The sequence below is a fragment of the Pelodiscus sinensis genome, chromosome 3, assembly GCF_052426305.1.
Source record: "Pelodiscus sinensis isolate ZL-2025 chromosome 3, ASM5242630v1, whole genome shotgun sequence".
NCBI classification, from domain to species: Eukaryota; Metazoa; Chordata; order Testudines; family Trionychidae; genus Pelodiscus; species Pelodiscus sinensis.
The window spans coordinates 47,522,522-47,546,040 of NC_143054.1; the positions used below are offsets into that span (position 1 = coordinate 47,522,522).

The following is a 23,519-nucleotide window of genomic DNA, read 5'->3' on the forward strand; positions in this document are numbered from 1 at the left end:
TTTAATTAGTAAATTTTAATGTAAAATTAATCTTTAAAGAGTCCATTTCCTCTAACCTTATGTACACTTGATGATATTTAAGATCAGAATTCAAATACAATACCTTAGCTTTATCCCTCATGGAACCTTTGCCCAGGATAGACATTTTGGCACCTGTCTCCTCCTGTAACCTCTTCAGAGAGTTTCCTCTTGGTCCAAGCAATTTTCCAACAAAATTGAACTAGAAAGTGAATAAAATAGGTGGTTTTAGATAATGATGAACTAAAGATATGGTGTTCAGAAAGAGATATAAATATTGGGAAGCATTTTACTGTGGAAGGGAAGAATAAAATATTAGACTTCAGAACACATATTTTTCTTTTAAAAAACGATATGATTAAGTTCAGGGATTAAACCCTAAGTAAATAGGTTGTGTACTAAGGATATTCATGAGATCTGTTGAAGAATTTAAGCAGTTTCCTCTGTAGGCCAAAAGGCAGCAAAAGTGTTCTTGTTTCCTATGCTCCCCCCCGTGTAGGTTTGTAGGGGAGAAAAAACCTGGGGATCTCTTCTCTCCTGCAAACTTGTGATGTGCCCATTCTATACAGTAGAACTGTACCTGCTGAGCCTTCTCTATTTGTACCATGCTTTGGATGCTTACTAGAGACACAAAATTGACCCCAGAAACACAATAATGTATGTAAGGGCAACTTTCTGAAGTTAGTATAGTGAACCCTGGGTATAACTTTTCCTTCACACGTGTTTTGTAGTAAAATAACCAGGAAAATGGCAGACTGCCTTAACCAGTGGCTTGTTAGTAGCTAGTTCCAAGTTTGTCAGATGAAATTATGTAAATGACAAAGCAACCTGACTTGTATCACTCTGGTATTTTACCATAGGGCAAAAGGAATTTATAGTAATCCCAGTAAAGAATGAAGTGATAGAATGGGCAGTGTTGGAAGGAATATAGAAAAAACAGCATGAAAAAAGGAAAGAGCAACCAAGTGTATTCTGGCTCAAATGCTCAGCAGATCCTAACAAGATGATATAAACATATCCCATAAGAGCTCAGAGCATCACAGATTTTAGCCTCATAGTGTACCTAAGAGACAGTGGGTATTCTTGTCTCTATTCTACATAACAGGAAAAAATGATGCACAAAATATGTGGTTTTCTCTAAATCACAAATTGTCTATAGCCACCCCAAGTATAGAACCTAGGTGGCTTGACTCTCAGTCTAGTACTTTAATATCTAAGTGCTGGACATATAAAAGGTACTTGTGTAAATCACTGGATGAATGTCTTTATCAAAGAATATAAAAAGGTGGTGTGGCCCTTGAATACATAATCACTAGTATCATAGCCAAATTAAACACTTATGGACAAACTCTCTTGTCAGCTAAATCTGTCTAGCTGTTTTCAGTAGGTTTCATGGTTTATACTAGAAGTAGAATTTAGCCCCTAACTTTAGTCACAGGAACTACATACCTTGAATTTTTCCCCAGAGATACATTGAAGTACTAACAGAAAAGCTGCACTCTTCATTTGTAATGAAAGTCCATTTACTAATCTAAGGTCCTCTGATTGTAATGTAGTATTGCACACAGAGTACATTCCCAAAGGCCTATATTACATATTACTCAGGAATCATAATACCTGGACCACACCCCGATCCAGATGAGTACATTTCTTTTTTGGAATATGTCAATACCAGATTTTATAAAGACACATTCCACTACACTGGCAGCAGACCACAGCACTTAGCAAACCTGACAGCTCTCCCTCTTCTCAACACTGTATTCCACAACTGATAGGTGCTCTGACTGGCACTCCTGGGGGATACAGAAAAGAGGACTGCTACTCTTCATGAGGAATGTCAACTTTAGAATTCACTTTTCTAATTGGTTTGAAATAGCCCTAATTGATTGTGGACCTTTAGAATATACTGCAAAGTCCATCTATTTGAGCAGGCATCTGGGGAGGTGTGAGGCTTCAGGGGGAATGTGTGTCTTTTCTCTAGGTACTAAGCTAAGGAATTTCAGTTTTGTGGACTGGCCTTCTTTGTGAAGTTAGTTTGCTTGTGGGCATTTGTGCCTTTGAATTCCTTTCATATTTCTTTGTTAAGGGATCTACAACCTGTGTTAGGTCTTCTTTTATTATATTTCATGTTCAGATAAAAATAAATAAAGCCAAAACAAATATTGGTGACATAAGGAAGAAGGAAGAGTAAGAAACCAGTTTCAAACCTAACACTGAAGTTTCTAGATATTGTTATTTATCCATCAAATTAAATATATTTATCCATCAAATTAGATTAGCTCCGTTACCATGTTAATATGTATTCACAAAATATAGGTATTTCTGTTGTCTCATTCCAAGACACAGTTATGCTTATTCTGTGTATTAAGTCAAAGCACACTCAAGCTCAAGTCCCTGTAGCTATCCTATCTGCGGAGCACAATGGCAGGCAGGATGACTGATGATGTAACAGTGGGCACTCAGAAGAGGTTCCTATACTGCCTTTGTGAGCACAGAATGAATTTCTCCTAGGCTAGCTGCATCTCAAAAGGCAGTGCAGAAAGATAAGTTGTGACTGTCTCCTTTCAGGGTGTCGACTGGTGCTCAGGGAATTCTGCAAGTGGTATAATGGCTGATCTTAAACTAGTGCACAAGTAGGCGGAGAAAAAAATTAGTTATATTTGCTGTCTGAATAGAAAAGAACTGTTAAGGAAAAAGCTTAAAGATACTGAACTGTCTAATAATTACCAAGAAATGTTACACCCTAACATGCACACAATTAATTTTAAAGACTAGCACTATACTGGAAATTAGTATTTGAATATGTTTCATTCCATTGACCACATAGTAACCATACAGGCAAATTTAACCAATGTCTTGGACACAGTCCAGAAAAATGCATTTTACAGTAAGCAATGTTTACAGATTAAATAATTTCATTGTTTTTAATGTGTTCTTTTGCCCCAAATTTCCAAATAATCAAATTACTGTACCAGAATTCCACTACCATGTCTCCCCCCATCTTTTTTCCCCCACTGCAGTCAGAAAAGATAACAAAATATTATTCACAATTAGGAAAGGAATAGATAATAAGACAGAAAATATCATAATGCCTCTATGCAAAGCCATGGTCTGCCCACACCTTGAATACTATGTGCAGTGCTTGTGCTCTGAGAAGAAAAATGCCACTGCCCTTAGCACTTCTCTGCATGGGCTTTCTTCATTTGGACTTTAAACAATGATTAGGGTTTAGCCCATGAAAAAGAAAATACACTCCAACTGAAATACTCCAGGAAGACCCAGGCCAAATATATACCTGTTATAATTCTATTAAGTCAACTGAATTACATCAGAGATGAATTAGGTCCAAACAACGAAAATAAGAGTAATTAAAGCCATAATATATCTAAAGAGATTTATTTATGGAAAACATTTTATTATACAATGTTTGTCTTCAGAAATGCTAGAAGCTCATATTTACAATGTACTTGAAGAGGATGGTGCAATAATTGCCTAGTTATTTATTAGTTCACCTCAAACACCTAAATCTACAGTGAAAATACGCTTTTTTGGCATAATTCCATGAAGCAGATGGTCAGTGATTCTAGACAAACATCTTCCAGAATACAAGTCCATATGGATATAACATAGTATTCTCTCAGCTTTCATTTTAGCTATTTTCTGTCAGAATTTGGTAACAAGTTTTGCCATTTAAATAAATGAATATAAATGAGTTTTAGCATTAAAATAAATTTTCACTTTAAAAATAATTGTGTTTAGCCTCTGATGTATCTTTATTTAGGTAAATTTATTCACATTTCCCAAGGTATATCCCAATAGCTATTTCTCTATCCAGAAGTTCTCAGACTTCATTGCACTATGATCTCCTTTTTGCAACTGAAATTACTACACAATCCTGGGGGAAGAAGAACCAAAGCCTGAGCCCACATAATCCCTGCCGTTTGGTCTGGAAGGGCCAAAGCAAAAGCTTAAGCCCCACCACTCAGGACGGAGGGGGCAAAGCCGAAGTCCAAAGGCTTCAATCCCAGAAAGGGGGTCTATAAACTGAAGCCTGAACTCTGCCTCCCAGGGCTTTAGCACCTAGGCTTCAGTTTTGACCATAGGTGGTGGGGCTCTGGCTTCAACTTTGGCCCAGAACTAGACCTAGTCTAATGCCTATCCTGGTGACCCCATTAAAATGGGGTTCCAACCCACTTTGGGGTCTAAAAATGGGGTTAGCCAGGATTGATCTTTATCTCTAGGTGGGTTTTGTTGTTGTTATTATTGGAGTAAAAAATAGCAGAGGTCTGACACCTTATACATCCATGCAAACAATAGCTATATCTGGGATTTATCATCACAATAACATTTTTCACTTTCAGAAACTTTTAGGGGATGAAATTTGCCAGTATTGGTCTCTATCTCTAGGTGGGTTTTTTGTTTTTTTGGGGGAGGGCGGTTGGTTTTGTTGGAGTGAAAAATAGTGGAGGTTTGATATACGCTTGATTTCAAAATCATGTTTTATCTTAGGTCTATACATGAGCAGTACTCTAATTTTTCAGCATACACAGTATTATTGGAGAAATAGCAAAACGATAATTTAATTCAAGCCTATTCCAGTGCTTTTTTTTTGCTTTTCATTGTTAATAATAGTTATACTTGCAGCAAAACTTATGCAGCAATCTGTATGTTCAAAGTACTCTACCCACATTTTTATTTTATTATTCAGGTCACATACATAATCAAAGCAAAGCATTATTTTAATTTGACTGACGCATGCAAACTCATTAACATAGCTCTAAAGAGATACTACAAGCTTAGAGAAAGCTTTCAAAAACATTTCATTTACTTTATGGAATGCATTTTCTGTGTACTTCCAGCCTGTTTTGTATTATTGGAGACACATGCATGTAACTTAGTTCTTTAGATATCAGTTTCCTGTACTACTGCAACAATTGCAATAACAAAATCTATCGTTTTCATAGTTTTTCATGAGGCACTGACCTCACTTTAATCACAAACTCTTCAGTAAGGTTCTAGTATTATTAATGAGACTTTCCACATCCTGAAGTCACACACTTTCCATAACGTCTTGCAGGATCTAGCCCTGAAAGCCAAAACACAAAGCCAGATAGTGAAATCCTACTGGGTTACAAATTCTAACTGATCTGGAGCACTTCCAATTTCCCATTACTTTTAAATTGGATTTTTGCTTGAATAAGGGCACAAGATTTCACCAACTAAGTCAAAACTGCTTTAACAGAAATTTTTAAAACTAGTATTCCGTTTACAGCAAGAATAATGATCATTAAATTTTGGACAACCAGGAAATTATACTTAGTAAAGTACAGTATAAAATAAGAGAATGTGGAAAAACTCATGATGGATCTATTGCTAGGAGGTGAAATGTCTCTCTGCTATATTAACAAAAGCAGGCATGAAGATAGGCATTTTGCCAGCCACAATAGAAAATGTTTCCTCCCCACACACATGCTCACACACCTCATTCTGAAGCAGCTGAGTGGGGAAAAAAAGTAGGTTTATGGTACCCCTGGAAGCTGGAAGCCAGGGTGAATACCTCTGTTCACTTGCCCATGGCCACCAGCTACAATTAATGGACAGCTCATAGTTTAACTGCCCAAGGAGCAGACACTGAACTAGATTGTGACATGGTCTGGTCCCCAGTTTCCACACTTGCTCTCGGGTGTTGGGGAAGAAGCAAAATTCTACACCAATCCTACCCCTTGAAAAGATTGTTTCTAACTGTGTGCTAGCTCAGCTATGAAGAACAGCATATTTCATGGGTGCAGACCTCCATTCCCATCCTAGTCACTGCCCACTTGTATACCCTGTACAATAACAATAGCAATAGCAGTACAGGAGCTGAAGGGGGATCCTCACATCACATTATTTGCTTCAATAAGGAAATTAACATCTTACTTGATATTAGTATATCTATCTATCTAATGCTATGTCACTTGATGTGGAAATACAGTATCTTTGTGAAGAATCAATCATTATTTGAAATGTGCATACAAATAATATGATTTTTTCATTGTAGTGACAAGGTACACCTGTCTCACACTGGGGTAGAAGGGGTTAACCCCATGCTATTGACTGAGAAAGCCACTCCCTCTTTTTCTGTTGGACATATTCCACCTGAAACCGCAGTATAAAAAGGAGCAGTTCAGCTCAGTCTGCCCTGAGTAGGAAGGAGAATAGACATACATTATAGGTCTTGTTTGAGAGCTGTTAGAGTCCCAAATCACAGAAACCAGGTGTGATGAGACTCAGGTCACTATCCAGCTATCTGTGGAAGTCCAAGAAGGGAAGGAGCCGTTATGAACTTCATCTGCCAATTACCTTGGGGAACAGAGAGGACCTGCAGACTACAAAGCAGGAAGACAGACATTAAACTGTTTGCAGTACTGGGAATTGAGGCAGTATGTTTCAAAAGAATTCCCGCTGATCCAGTGGCATAAATGCTTATCACTGATAGGACCCTGGGTTATGACCCAGTGGAGTATGGAGAGCCCTGGTCACTTTACCTCAGCTGCCACCCCTGGATCTTGGCCCAACATCCTTTGGTTACTAGGTCAGTCTGCCCTGAGCTCAAGGATGGTCCTACTGGCTCTGCCTTCTAGGCCATACTTGCCTGAATGGAAGGGCAATTCTATTACATCCTACTAACTTTGGCCATTGCACCATATTGCCTGGAGTTACAGGGCCGCATTACAGAGGTAGGCCACTAGGTCATACTTCCCTGCATGGAAGAGTGGTCCTATTGACACTGGACACTTAGCCATGCTGCCCCGAGTCTAAGGACAGTCCCTCGGACAATTAGGTCATACCACTCTGAAGAGAAGAACAGTTAGTTGAATTGGCCATAGGATGATAATGTACCCAGTGGTCAGTGTTCCCTCTTATCTATTCCAGCATGTGCAGATTTTGATTATCCATGGGCTCCACCAGTGGACACAAAAAGCTTAACTGTGGGTGCAATCCTAATCAGGTGGGCAGCATTTGAATTTCTCCAGAGGGGATGCACAAGTGCACAGCTTACAGGGAACACTGCCAATGGGTATATTACCCTGAGACAATTGTCGATATTTGTCAATTTTTTAAAAAATTTTGCAAGTTGATTGCTTAAAATTATGCACTAATTGCCATTTTGATTAACTAACAAATTAGATTACCAAAGCAGAAATTATTTTTTAAACTCATTTGAGTGCTAAAAGCTTTTAAGTGAGTTGCACTTTGGTAGCCACTAGCATGTCTTCTAGAAATGATAGAACTGTGCTTTAGATAAGGTTGAGAAGAGGAAGATAAAACAATGATTCTACACCAATATTTGGAAGGAGAACAAAGCACATTGTACATGGTAAATGAGAGGCCGAATATAAGATGGAGCCAAAATGGCTAGATACTGTATAGACTGAGATGAAAACATTGTGCAGGAAAAAAGATTTGCCATATAAACATCAATAATAGCCATAAAGTGAAGAAAAATGCTGCTACCCTAATAACATGCAATGATACCACAGCATTTTTCACTTACAACTTTCTTTCAAAGAGTAGGATTTAGCTCTCATTGTATAAGAGGATTATAGAGTTTATCCCTAAAATAACATTACCGAATACCTCAATTACATTTAATAACAATCCTATTTTAACTTAATATTTACCTGATTTTGAGACGACTGTATTCAATTGTTTGATGTACAGAAAACAACCTCATAATAGAATATGAAGGGGTCTGTAAACCCTGCCAGCACTGAAAGGACAATACATTAAAGGTATAATTTTTAGAGCTAATAAGATTTTTTTTTTCTGAACAAGAGACCAGTTACAAGATACAGTTCTCAGTTCAGGTACACTATCATGGATGACACATTTTCTACCCAGAGATTATTGGTTTTGTCATTAGGATAAAAGCAATTAGACTGGGAAAGGTCAGTCACACTCCATAGGGGAGGAAAGAATAAAAAAACAACTGGAATCTCCCTGTAAACCAAATGTACAAGACAATTTTTTCAAACTCCTAATCAACATGGCTATGGTGGCAAAGCATAAGCATGACCCAGACCTGAGTAGCTCCATACTTGGGATAATGATTAATAGATTGTGGGGCCAAACCTTCCTCACCAGTTTCTCTTAAAATTATGGGAGGGGAGAGGGAGGAATAATCCATAAGAATAATATTCAGCTATGAATCCATTGATATAAATAAGCACACATATTCTTGGCATTTACCAAAAAATATTTTCTTGAAGAGGCCACTATATACAAAATATTGCAATGCACTCTACCTTCTAAAGTTACAAGTGAGTCATATAAACTTATGTGCAGATGTGTGCTAGAGAGACAGAAGACATCATGCTAAAAATGGCAATGTGTATGCTCTGAAGCCTATGAGACTAGATGGGTTTTTGAGTCTGACATCCACCCTAAGCCACAATGTCCAAGTACTCATGTTGTAATAGCGTGATATTGTTTGCTGGGGCTGTGAGATTCGCTTCCAGCAGCAAGGTAGATACATCTTTCAGTTATTTTTTCTTGTAGCAATTCAGTGTGTTGAAATTCAGGGTCTTCTAATTATGAAATTCTTTGTTCAGTATCTCTCACTCAGACAGTCATTCACTGACAGGCACCTTGCATTTCTCCATCAACAAATTTTATGGACATTGCAACAAAAATTAAAAGAAACTGCCTTTTAAAAATGTTCAGAGTGATCAGCAAAATTAATCTCTTTGTAAGGAAATTTAGGCACAAAGGGAAGCTGCCAGTACTCTTTGCAAGTTCACCAGAATGTTTCAGATAAAAATTGAGGCAATTTTTTACTGAAAGAAAATTAACCAGATACATTAAATTACAGCAGAATGACCAAAACAAGACAGAATGTTCCGTTATTTATCTCCAAGATGAAAAAACATGGTATTTTTGACACATTTCAGTATCTAGGAATGTTTGTACTTTGTGTATATAATAAACGACCTTGAACTGAGCTGGGAACAAACAATATTCTAAGCTGCAACAAAATTGCATTAAGGAACACTGATTTACTCTGCCATAGATGTAGTTTCTGCATTCAAAATTCCCCACAATGACTATTCCATGTCAAATGCATTTCTATATTCTTCTATTTAATCTCCTTTCAAAAAAATCACCATCAGAACCACCATGTATTTTCATTATTAGAGTCAGATGAAAATATGTCTTGTTAAAGTGAATTATTTTATTTAAGTGTCACACAACATAAATCTCTTTAAGCTTCATTCAAAGCACCTGGGTTCATAGATATTTGCCTCAGATAATAACTTTAATCTTATTCTTCATGCCCTTTCTTATAAAACATGACGATGTCCGATATTTGCCAATATTTGTGCTCATGCTAGGAAACTGTATATACAAGTATAATTTCCACTGCAACTTGTTAGATATGGAATTTGGATCCTGCCAGTTCCTATTCTTACATGTATGCTTATTTCAAGGTTAGAAACATTTTCAGATACAACTTTTCAGTATGCCCTTATTGACAGGAAGGCTAATTGCATATTGGGCTGCATTAGCAGGAACACTGCAAGATTGAGGAACGTGATTATTCTCATCTATTCAGAACTCTATTATTCCCCTCCATTTGGAATGATTTAGTTAGGGTTGGTCCTGCTTCAAGCAGGAAGTTGGATTAGATGACTTCCTATGGTCTCTTCTAACCCTAATCTTCTAGAATTCTACATAAAGGAAGCATAACCTACTCTTTAGTCAGATTCCTTTAGGCAAATTTAAGTAGATAAATTACACTGACCCAAGTGAACCATATGCCATGTTATGTAAACACCTATATTAGCTCTTACACACTGTGATGGATAGTGGGGCATTGAGTTACCTACTCACTGCTTACATTAAGTGAGAGGGAGTCTTGCCCTTGGTGGCTAGACACAGCTCCCTAACACCTTTCAGCCAATCAAGCACTCACATCTGCGCTAGACCAGAACTTTGCTTTGCTGGTTAACAATAGGTGCACCCCAGCTCCAAGTCCCTTGAAGCATTTGCCTATGATTTGAGAACACTGGCTACTCATAGGGATCCCAGATTCTCTGCTCCCAATGGATCAATGCATTGCCATATGTCAGTTTTATCTTAAATCACCAATCCTATATAACACACAGAACTAGTGAGCACTTAAAATGTAACAAAAGAAGGTTTGTTATTAGGAAAAAATAGAGATTCCACTAGAAAAAAAAGAAATGATTACAATACAAAACAAACTTATAAATGAGAACTAGAGACTAAGATTACTAATAGTTACTTTTTCTGTCTAATACAGTAGTTCCCTCCCACTCAAAGTTCAGTCTTTTGCAGAGCTGGATGACTTTTCAGGCACCAGAATCCCATCTTTCATGAAAAATCCCTGCTCAACAAGAGGTCTCCTCAGTGAATAGATGCAGACTGTCTTTCTCTACCCTGTGATAAAATGAATCTATTTTTCTTTATTCCCAGACAGGGCAATCGCCCATCTCTTATAACATTTTACCTTCAAGTTGTTTTGATGTTAATAGGTCATCTTTGGATGGTTTTCCATTGACTTTTTGTGTTGTCACACTTATGGACAATTGAGTAGTACATTACATTATTGGCTAGACAGGGATGAGTGACACCACCTCCACTTAAATGAGCCATCACCGACACATACAGTTCTGTGGTAACTCACTTTTATTCCAAGATCATACGGCATGGTTTTTAACAATTACATACGTTCTAAAATGTTACCCATGTACACATTTTGCAGTGTGATGAGTATCAAGAAGATCTAAGCTTCCAGTACAGACCTCACATGCTATCCCTCCTGGTTAAATACAATGACACTAGTACACTAGATGGTTTGGGTCGGGTCAAGTCAAGATAGGATAAACTTTAAAAACAATAAATGGTCTGGTAGCACTTTATAGACTAACAAAATACGTAGATGGTAGCATGAGACCGTTTATTGTTTTTGAAATTTATCCTGTACAGACTAACTTGGCTACCCCCTGAAGGTCAAGATAGGAGTTTCTGATAAAACACAGTGAACCCTATTACTATTGGCCCTGGTGGCCCTTTGTGTCACATTCAATTCCATTAAAATCAGTGGAATGAGTAAATACTATTTATGTAAAATGTGCAGCATTAGGCTTTGTAATATAAATGCATTTTTAACAGAATCAGTCTTGAGCTCTAGCATTGAAAAGCGTCTTAAGGAAAAAAATATGAAGTTATCCATGTGTTACTAGGAAAGAATGCTTTAACTTGGACTTTCCAAGTCATTTTCTCATTCTTTGAGGTAGTGGTATTGTGTTTCATTGCTATGCACAATTATCCAGCCAACTTCAATATGACCATTTCTTCTTCTCCCCATTTTCTATATACCTAATTCCTTTTCTCCCTTTAAACATTCATTCATAAGGCAACCTTTTACTAAACGTCTCAACTATGAGAAAAGTTCTGACACACACCTTAAGTTTCAAAGGGTCAGAGTGCTAATAAATAGTCTAGTATAATATCCCATCGTAGATGTCTTAAATCAAAATAAATCAAATATCAGACATGCCACCATTAAACTTTAAATAAAATATGATTTTTACTCAGATCAGCTGCAAATTACGGATACGCAAATCCCAAGAGAGTCAGGTTTGGTATTTACCTGCAAAGTCTAATGAACTTAGAACATGAATACAGTCTGAAAACACTGTAACACAGCTGTGTAAAAACCTTCATATTATAACCCCAACTTAATAAAGCCTGTTATCCATTAATGAAGAGAAAACAACAGAAGAATAACTTAATCGGATCATCCACATTGATCATCCACTAGCCTCACCGATTTTTTTGGTAGGGTTCCAGCTTTCGATGTACTTAAAATATTTTTGCTGTTAGCATCTGTGTTTTTATCTAGTTGCTCTTAAGATTCTGTTGTTCTCTGCCTGTTTACACTAGACTTGCTAGAGTATATGCTCTTTTCTATTTCCTCATTAGGTTTTGACTTCCCCTTTTTAAAAATGTCTTTTTGCTTCCAACTGCCTCTTTTATTCTGCTCTTTAAACATGATGGCATTTTTAGTCCTCGTTTTTTTTTATTTGGGCTGTATATTTAGTTTGAGCTTCTACTGTGGTGGTTTTTTTTAAGTTCCATGCAGCTTGCAGGCATTACACACTAGTGACTGTTCCTTTTAATTTCCCTTTTACTAACCTTATTTTGTTCTGTATTTCCCCTTTTTATATTACATGCTACCGTGGTGTTTTTCTTTGGTATTTTTCTGCCACAAGGATGTTAAATGTAATTACATTATTGACATGACTAAGGGTATGTCTACACTACCCTCCTAGTTCAAACTAGGAGGGTAATGTAGGCATACCACACTTGAAAATGAAGCCCGGGATTTGAATTTCCCAGGCTTCATTTGCATAAGCGGGGCGCCGCCATTTTTAAATCCCTGCTCGTTCGAACCCCGTGCCACATGGCTACACGCGGCATGAACTAGGTAGTTCGAACTAGGCTTCCTAGTTCGAACTACCGTTACTCCTTGTGGAATGAGGAGTAACGGTAGTTCGAACTAGGAAGCCTAGTTCGAACTACCTAGTTCGTGCCGCGTGTAGCCACGCGGCACGGGGTTCGAACGAGCGGGGATTTAAAAATGGCGGCACCCCGCTTATGCAAATGAAGCCCGGGAAATTCAAATCCCGAGCTTCATTTGCAAGTGCGGTATGCCTACATTACCCCGCTAGTTCGAACTAGTGGGGTAGTGTAGACATACCCTGAGTGGTTCAGCTATAGTTACTACTTGGACCATATCTTGTGCATACAGAATAAACCAAGAATTACCTCTTCCCTCATTGGTTCCAGAACTAGATGTTCCAAGCAGCAGTCATTAATGGTATTTAGAAATTAGATCTCTGCATCCCATCCTTAGCTGACATATATCCTGTCAACATGGGGATAGTTGAAATTCCCCATTATTATTACATTTTCTCTTTCTGTAGTCACCTTAATCTCCCAGAGTATTTCAGAGTCACTGTCACAACCCTGATCAGGTAATCGGTAGTATATTCCTACTCCTATACTTTTATTATTGTGGCATAGAATTTTTAGCAGTGATCTCCAACCTTTTTAAGCACAAGATCACTTTTTGAATTTAAGTGCAATCCAAGATCTACCTCAAAAACAAATACCCTTGCCGGGATTCCTTTTACCCCTTCACCGAGGCCTCATCCATGCTCACTCCATTCTCCCTCCTTCCCCCATCCTCCCTCACTTTCACCAGGCTGGGGCAGGCTTGGGTCTTAGATTAAGAGATTTGGAGTGTGAGAGGAGCTCTGAGCTGAGCCTGGGGCAGGCAGTTGCTGTGCCAGAAGGGGTTCTAGGTGAAGGCTCTGGGAGGGTGTTTGGATACACAGGTGCTTGGGGTTAGAGCAGGGGCTTGGAGTGCTGGAAGGGTTCATGGCTGAGGTAGGAGTTCGGGATGTGGGCTCCAGCTGCGCACTGCTTATCTCAGGTTGCTCCTGGGCAGTGGTGCAGTGGGCTAAGGCAGGTTCACCCTTGTCCTGGCCCTGCACCACTCCCAAAAGTATTCAGAAAACTCCATTCCAAGTCCTGTTGTGTCCCTTCTCTGCTCTGGGGAGATAGGATACAGACTGGGAGAGGGAGCACCTTGACATCAGCACCCCACATCTCCCTCCCGTGTCCTGCCCAGCAAGCAGGAGGCTGCTGAGGGGACAGCTCCAAGGCAAAGGGCAGGAGATGCATAGCAGCAGGGGGAGGAGAAGCTGACCTGCCGTCCTTTGATATTCTCTTGGCCACACCAGTCAGGATTACCTGTCAGAGGCTCAAAGATCTACCAGTAGATCCCAATCTACTGGTTGATGAACACTGATCTACAGAAATTCCATGGAACAGTTTGGTTCTTTTAAGATTTTTACTATATTTGACTTTATTCTTTCTTTCTTTCTTTCACATATAGTGCTACTCCTCCACCAACACAGCCTACTCTGCCACTCCTACATGTGATTATCATTGTTTCACTGAGTGGGAAGCAACCTGCTAGCTTATATTCTAAGGATGGGCTACCAAAATGCAGAGTCTTCTTGTTTGATATTGTGACATAGCATTGATGTGCCACAAGATACATATGTTCATAGAATCATAGGACTGGAAGGGACCTCGAGAGGTCATCGAGTCCAGCCCCCCGCCCTCAAGGCAGGACCAAGCTCCGTCTACACCATCCCTGACAGATGTCTATCTAACCTGTTCTTAAATATCTCCAGGGAGGGAGATTCCACCACCTCCCTTGGCAATTTATTCCAATATTTGACCACCCTGACAATTAGGAATTTTTTCCTAACATACAATCTAACCCTCCCTTGCTGCACTTGAAGCCCTTTACTCATTGTCCTGTCCTCAGAAACCAAGAGGAACAAATTTTCTCCTTCCTCCTTGTGACACCCTTTTAGATATTTGAAAACCGCTATCATGTCCCCCCCTTAATATTCTTTTTTCCAAACTAAACAAGCCCAGTTCATGAAGCCTGGCTTCATAGGTCATGTTCTCTAGACCTTTAATCATTCTTGTCACGCTTCTCTGTACCCTTTCCAATTTCTCCACATCTTTCTTGAAATGTGGCATCCAGAACTGGACACAGTACTCCAGCTGAGGCCTAACTAGTGCAGAGTAGAGCGGCAGAATGACTTCATGAGTTTTGCTTACAACACACCTGTTGATACAACCTAGAATCATATTTGCTTTTTTTGCAACAGCATCACACTGTTGACTCATATTCAACTTGTGGTCCACTATGACCCTTAGATCCTTTTCCGCCATGCTCCTTCCTAGACAGTCGCTTCCCATCTTGTATGTATGGAACTGATTGTTCCTTCCAAGGTGGAGCAGTTTGCATTTCTCTTTATTAAACCTCATCCTGTTTACCTCTGACCATTTCTCTAACTTGCTAAGGTCATTTTGAATTATGTCCCTATCCTCCAAAGAAGTTGCAACCCCACCCAGTTTGGTATCATCTGCAAAATTAATAAGCGTACTCTCTATCCCAATATCTACATCATTGATGAAGATATTGAACAGTACGGGTCCCAAAACAGACCCTTGCGGAACTCCACTTGTTATCCCTTTCCAGCAGGATTTAGCATCGTTAACAACAACTCTCTGACTACGGTTATCCAGCCAATTATGCACCCACCTTATCGTGGCCCTATCTAAGTTAGATTTGCCTAGTTTATCAATACAAATATCATGCGAGACCGTATCAAATGCCTTACTAAAGTCTAGGTATATGACATCCACCGCTTCTCCCTTATCCACAAGGCTCGTTATCCTATCAAAGAAAGCTATCAGATTAGTTTGGCATGACTTGTTCTTCACAAACCCATGCTGGCTATTCCCTATCACTTTATTACCTTCCAAGTGTTTGCATATGATTTCCTTAATTACCTGCTCCATTATCTTCCCTGGAACAGATGTTAAACTGACCAGTCTGTAGTTTCCTGGGTTGTTCTTATTCCCCTTTTTATAGATGGGCACAATATTTGCCCTTTTCCAGTCTTCTGGAATTTCCCTTGTCTTCCATGATTTTTCAAAGATCATAGCTAAAGGCTCAGATACCTCCTCTATCAGCTCCTTGAGTATCCTGGGATGCATTTCATCAGGACCTGGTGACTTGCTGACATCTAACTTTCCTAAGTGATTTTTAACTTGTTCTTTGTGTATCCTATCTTCTAAACTTACCCTCTCTCTGCTTGTATTCACTACGTTAGGCACACCTCCAGACTTCTCGGTGAAGACCGAAACAAAGAAGTCATTGAGCATCTCTGCCATTCCATGTTTCCTGTTACTGTTTCTCCCTCCGCACTAAGCAGTGGGCCTACCCTGTCCTTGGTCTTCCTCTTGCTTTTAATGTATTTATAAAAGGTCTTCTTGTTTCCCTTTATGCCTGTAGCTAGTTTGATCTCATTTTGTGCCTTTGCCTTTCTAATCTTGCCCCTGCATTCCTATGTTGCTTGCCTATATTCATCCTTTGTTATTTGTCCTAGTTTCCATTTTTTATATGACTCCTTTTTTATTTTGAGATCATGCAAGATCTCCTTGTTGTGATATAAAATTCTCCTGGTGTGAAACAGCTTCAATATATTGTGATGTTATAGTCCGATGAGCATATTTGCAATATTTTTATTTGAATTGGCAGTTCAAACAGAGCTAGTTTGACAATGTACTTCCCTCTACTCACCAAAAACCCAAACCTCTGGTCACCATGCTTAGTGAAATCAAGAATGGCTGAAAAAGCATTTAATTTTACAACATCCAGTGGCATGTAGCATGATTTTCAATGAGATGCAAGTCATGTTACAGCCAGTAATTACATGTCAGTCAAACAGAGAACATGTCACACTTCACTCTGAGATATGACATAAAATGCTGCTACCCTTTCACTTTAGGAATAAATAATTTCCATTCTGCTGCTTTCTCTCAGACAAATAGTGGTCTGAAACAGGAATAATGAAAACAATATTGCATAATGTGCTGAGATTATACTCAGAGATTCAAATGAGAGCCTTTGAGGACACATTTTTTCTTGGGGGAGAATCCTTAAAATAATAGGCTTTCTGTATGTGCACCTTTTCCTGTCACTGATAGTAATTGCATGACATATTTTTCATTTAAATCCAGTTTACCATATCTGAAAGAGGGATTGCATAATATTTATTATGGATAAACAGTAGAGGAAGTTAATGTGTGTTTGTTATTTTGCCATGGGTACAAAGAAAGAAGTACCATGAAAAAAAATTGCCTCCCATTTCTTTTAGCCATCAGGATAAATGAATAGGTTGTAGAGTAGTGCTATCCCATTTTTGGTCAAACCATGACCCACTTTCAGAGATCACCTATCTCCTAGAACTGGAAGGGACCTTGAAGGTCATTAAGTCCAGTCCCCTGCTGTCACAGAAGGACCAAGTACCATCTCTGACAAATTTTTGCCCCAAATCCCTAAATGGCCACCACAAGGATTGAACTTACAACTCTCAGGTTAGCAGGCCAATGTTCAAACCACTGAGGTATCCCTTCCCCCACTGAATCATTAAGCAGAGATGTCCCCTAATGATTTATTTATTTTTCTTCATTCAGGCACTATTCAACTTACAAATTCTCATTATTCTATATTTGTGGAACAAACAAGAGTACTGTATCTGTGCTCAAAATTGGGTCTTTCCAATTTCTTCTTTGCTTACGCATTGGAAATGCAAAAGTAAAATTATTTTCTGTGTATCCAATTAAAAAATTATCCATGAAGTTATCAAGTTTGCTACTTATTTTTCTTTCTAAATATGATTTCCATGAATAGTAATTGAGGTAAAGTCAGCAGCCTTCAAGTTTCTTATATTCTTCCCAGTATATACAATCCACAATTGAATTGAAATAAATGATTCATTACTAAATGGCTTATTTCCAGTCACTAATACTATTTCCCATGTTTCATTATTACTTTCCCATTAAGAAGCATTATGTGTATTGAAAACAAAACCCATTCAATTTAACTGGGTGGAAGGGCTGGGAAAGCGAGCGTAAGTTTTTGTATTTTTATTTATTTAATATCTATCTTGCTATTTACCTTATCTTTATAAACTTCTAAGACATAATCATAAACCTTCAGCTTCAGCTATCTGAAAAATAGCTCAGTGATAATTTATCTGTAAGGTTGCTACACAGTGAAGAATAACTGATTATTACCAATACAAAAGCATACTAATGTATTCTTACATAATATAACAGGAGTGGGAGAAATGAACACTTGTAACAAAAAGATAATAACTGGTTCAAAATTGTTTATAGCAGGGATTTACAATATGTATGCAAGAAAAAATGACAAGAATGTGTGTTAAATGTCATAATTATTCTTAATTTGCATAATCTTAGCCTACTGTATACCCTAATGTTCTGGAAGAAAATATGCCATTAAAGAAGAAAAATGCATTTAATGCACTCTGTGTTTCTACTTCTGTTCATGTAAAAGGTTTTTAAGTGCTCGGATGCAAAATGCCAAATGACATACTTCAGAGACAATCAATATTTTTTTCATTTGCTACTAAATGGGAACTTGCTTTTGTGTCATTGTTGGTGGATTTGCACATAGATAAATAAGTCTCCTGTATTTTAAAATGATCTCCATCTCAGAAACCTTTACTGTAATGTCTTAATTCTCTGTAAGCAGAACACAGTCTCAGTTGACCTGCAAACTAAAAGTAATCAATGTGCCAGTGTTTCCTAGCAAAATGTAGTACAGCACATCTGAAAACAAATACTGTAAATCAAAGACTAAGCAGCAATGACAATTTATTATGAACCATAAATATCTGTCCACTGTACATAAAATGGTTTCCTATAACTCAAATTTCTCGTTATTGCTGGAAAATATAAACCAGAGAAAAGAATGCCTTATAGTATTTCTTTAAGGAAAATATATTGAGTTATTTTCTCTTAAAAATAGGATCCATTTAATCAGCTTTTTCACCTTATGCTGTATCATTAGCAATTTTAGCACAATGAGCAAATTACTGAGAGACCCACTTGCTTTTAAAATGAGCAAGCTCAGCTAATCAGTTCAGTTTCCTTTTAGTTATAACTGCAAATCTAATCCGGTTATGCATGAAAAAACACTCCTGGATCAGTTATTATATAGAAGATCCATATTATATAGAAGAATCCGTATGAGATGTTTTTTCATTTACCAGCACTGCAGTCTCAAAGTTTCTGTAAATAAGTAATGTTTGTGGTTTTGTTTTTCAGAACTGAAAAACACTATCTACATTAATGGAAAGATCCTGCTCTGATTTCTGTACCAGATTTAACCAATATATCACATGCAAAATCTAGGCCAAAGGTGGAGACTTGGGGAACCAAGGAGAGCTTCCAAATCATTTGAAGTCTTCCTCGTGACAGTAATCCAGATTGAAGCAGTGTCATGTATGTCTCTGGAAACAGAATTTAAAGGATAATAAGCAGGTACGTCCATCTCACATGCTTCTCTAAAGATGAGCCAATGGACCGATTTCTTATCAATTGGTCAAGAAAATGAATTTTTTCAGAACACGCTATAAGTGCTGGATTCTTGGCTGAGGAAAACATGGAGACAAGGAGATTGATGGTGACATATGCATTACTAAGCCACAGACAGTTCGCTGGTCCTGTGTCATCTGGGCTTCCCATGATGATATTAGTGTACAATTTTCAAAATATAAAATACCCCATTGGCATATGAGCAGTACTCTGCCCTATTCTAGAATACCACATACAGTGGAACAGGCTAAATCTCCAAAAAGTTCTTTGGCACAGATTTCTCTATAGTTTTTCTGTCAAGAAAATGAGATTTGATTCCTGTAAAACGGGTCAGGGAAGAGCCCCAAATTCCATAGATACTTTGTGTATCTGCTTGAGCATATGGCACTGACTAGCTAACTTGAATTGTATAAATCAATGTGGAGCCAAATAAAGCACTTAGAGTACGTCTACACTGCAACACTACTTCGAAATAACTAACACTATTTCAAAATAACTTAGTCCGTGTTTATACAGCAGGCAGTTATTTCAAAATAGTGTCAAAATACTGTTGAGCTGGAGGACTTCTTACTCCGACTCCTGTAACCCTCATTGTACGAGGAGGAAAGGAAGTCGGAGGAAGGGTGTGTCTATATTACAGGGTTTTGTCAACAAAAGTGGACTTTTGTTGACAAAACTATACCTGTGTCTACACTGCCACTAATTTCTGTCGACATAACGTCGACAGAATGCAGCAGTTTTGTTGATGGCTGTAAACCTCATTTTATGTGGAATAACGCCTTTTGTCAATGGAGTTCTGTCAACAGAAGGCGTTATTTCATCTACACTGTCCTTTAGTCTAGACGCTCTTTGTCGAAAGAAGCTTTGTCCACAGTATCTGACGATAAAACTTCAGTCAACAAAAGCCTATAGTCTAGACGTACCCGAACAAAATAAGTTCTGTGTAGATTCTCCCTATTTTGAAATAAGATACACAATTGACGTAGCGCAGTTTGTGTAACTTATTTCGTGTTCAGTCCTCCAGTGTATAAGCACCCATAGTTAAGTTATAAATTCAAAGTAACTGTCAATTTCAATGCAGTTATTCAGGACTTACACTCTTGTAAGTGAAAGCTAAATTTGATATATTTTAAATACCATAACTTAAAACATATTTCACCCTATAATTAATAATTTTCCTAGTGAAAACATTATTATTTTGTACTTCTTCCTGGTTTATGGGAAGAGCACAATAGACAGTTTTCTTTTAAAGGAAACAGAAAATGAGGAAGCAGGTGCAGGAAGAATGGAAGAAACAAATAAAGGAAAAGAACATAAGTAAAATTCCAGTATAAGGAATGGTAATCATTTCAAAAAGTCTCACAGTAGACTGCTCCTCTCTCCAAATGCCAGATTAATGCTCCCCTTTTATGTACAAATTATTTCAGGCTTAGGAAAGACAAAGCTTTTAATTGCAGCTTCCAACTGGAAAGGCTTGAAAGCAGTAGCAAAGCTACAGCAAGATGCAACAATATCCTTGAAAAGCTCTCTCCTTTCCAGGATACTCAAACTCCAAGAAATCCCTGGGGTTTTGATACAATTTTCCATTGAACTACATGCAGATGGTAACCAAATAGATGTGTCTAGCACTTGCACTAAAATGAACCAAATGATATTTTGAGCAACAAACAGAACAATCAAACAAAGGGCACATCTACACAGCAGGTCTAAATTCAAATTAAGCTACACAATTTGAGCTATGTCACTTGCGTAGCTTAAATCCAAAGAGCTTATTTCATGATTGGCTCCAAACACTTTCATAAAACTATAAATGGGAAGGGGAACCATTTTAAATAGAGATATTTTAAAAATTTTGGATGGAGAAGGATATTTAGACTCCCCCCCCCCTCCCCTCCCCCATTCTCACTCTCCACCCAATGCCTCCAACATAATATAAAACACAAATACAAACAGCAGGTGCCAAAGCAAGGAGCAAACTGAGACATTAATTTTCAATAAATCACTAAATCCAAAGGTTCTCTCATCCAAGAGTTCAGGAGGAATTGGTGTATGAATGCTAACACAAATCTATAATTTGTCTTTAAAAACAGCCAATGCATAATGATCTAGTTAAAGCACATGTGCACACGCATATCTGCGTGTGCACTCACACACTAGCAAATCCCAGGAATTACATGGACCAGTAAATGTTAACTCTATGAAGTGTAAAAAAATTGCTGAAATGGATTACACAGTAGCTGGAAGATATATGATAGGAACAAGCCAACATGATTTTGTGAAGCCAAATCATGATTTTTTTAAAATGTATTGAATTAAATGATAGTTTCAAGGAAATGAGATAATTGCAGTAAATTAACCTTTTTAAATGTGCTTGGTAAATCTTCTCTAGAGGTTGTAAAGGAAATATGGTAACCTCAGGATGTGAGGTCAAATCTCCTGTCATTAACAGAAAAGAGGTCAAGACCTAGGAAGGGATTAAGAGGGACATTTTAACATGCAGAAAAGGTAATAATAGAACACCACCTTTAGCCCCCTGCTAAAATCCCTCCAGTGCATCATTGGTATTCTACAAGGAATCCATTTGAAGCACTTGGAAGAGGGGAAAGTGATCAGGAATAGTCAACATGGATTCACCAAGGATAAGTCATGCCCGACCAATATGATTAGCTTCTATGATGAGGCAACTGGCTCTGTGGACATGGAGAAGTCAGTGGATGTGATATAGCTTGACTTTGGCAAAGCTTTTTATAGGGTCTCCCACAATATTCTTGCCAGCAAGTTAAGGAAATATGGATTGGATAAATGGACGGTAAGGTGGATAGAAAGATGGCTAGATTGTCGAGCCCAATGGGTAATGATCAATGCCTCGATGTCAAGTTGGCGATTGGTTTCCAGTGGAGTGTCCCAAGGATCGGTTCTAGGGCTGGTTTTGTTCAACATTTTTATTAATGACCTGAATGAGGGGATGGATTGTACCCTCAGCAAGTTTGTGGATGACATCAAGCTAGGGGGAAGAGGCAGATACATTGGAGGGAAGGGATAGGGTCCAGAGTGACTTAGATAGATTAAAGTATTGGTCCAAAAGAAATTTTATGAGATTCAATAAGGACAAGTGTAGAGTACTACACTTGGGATGGAAGAATCCCAAGCATTGTTACAGGCTGGGGACCAACTGTCTAGGTAGCAGTTCAGCAGAAAAGGACCTGGGGATTTCAGCAGAAAAGGACAGTGAATGAGAAGTTGGATATGAGTCAACAGTGTGCCCTAGTAGCCAATAAAGCTAATGGCATATTAGGGTACATTAGGAGGAGCATTGCCAGCAGATCCAGAGACGTGATTATTCCCCTTTATTCGGCTCTAGTGAGGCCACATCTGGAGTATTACATCCAGTTCTGAGCTCCCCACCACAGTAGGGACGTGGACACATTGGAGAGGGTCTAGCAGAGGGCAACCAAAATGATTAGGAGGCTGGAGCACTTGACCTATGAGGAGAGACTGGGGGATTTGGGCTCATTTAGTCGGCAGAAGAGAAGAGTGAGGGGGAATTTGATAACAGTTTTCAGCTTCCTGAAGGGAGGTTCCAAAGAGGATGGAGAGAGGCTGTTCTCAGTAGTGATCGATGGCAGAACAAGGAGCAATGGTCTCAAGTTACAGTGGGGGAGGTCTAGGTTAGATATTAGGAAAAACTTTCAATAAGAGGGTGGTGAAGTACTAGAATAGGTTACCTAGGGAGGTGGTGGGTTTTTAAGTCTTGGCTTGACAAAGCCATGGCTGGGATGATTAAGTTGGGATTGGTCTTGCTTTGGGTAGGGTCTGGACTTGGTGACCTCCTGAGGTCTCTTCCAGCCCTATGATTCTATGATCCTAACCTATCTTGGAAAAACATGTCTCGCTCTCACAGGCCTTGGCAGATGGGCCAGTCTTCACCTACAGACAGCCCCCCAAACTAAGCAAATACTCACCAGGAGCCACATATTACACAACAGAAACACTTACTCCATAACCTATCTCTGACTCCATTGTCAATCCTGTCCACATATCTAAAGTGACATCATGACAGGACCTAACCACATAAGCCATATAGTTAGGTGCTCATGCACCTGCACATCCACCTATGTGATATATGCCATCAAGTTCCAGTAATGCCCCTCTGCCAATCATATTGGCCACATTGGACAGACTCTGTGCCAAAGGATAAGTGGACAGAAATCAGATGTCAAGAAAGGTAACATACATAAACCTGTAGGGGAACAATTTCACCTCCATGGACATTCACTAATGGATTTAAAAGCAGACATCCTTCTACAAAAAAAAAATCAAAACTCTTTTACAAAAGAAACAGCCTTAATAAATCCGTTAGTCTTTAAGGTGCCACAGTACCCCTTGGTTTTGCAGATACGTACTAACATGGGATACCCCTATGAAGGTAG

General features: G+C 38.5%; 1 protein-coding gene across 1 annotated transcript in view; it reads right to left on the reverse strand.

The window, feature by feature from the left end:
• KHDRBS2 (KH RNA binding domain containing, signal transduction associated 2) overlaps nucleotides 1-23,519 on the reverse strand; it is a 594,613-nt gene that overhangs the window by 315,582 nt on the left and 255,512 nt on the right. Inside the window, exon 3 of the mRNA XM_014575134.4 lies at nucleotides 104-220. Within this exon, the coding sequence (XP_014430620.1) occupies nucleotides 104-220 (117 nt within the window). The remainder of the gene's footprint in view (nucleotides 1-103; nucleotides 221-23,519) is intronic.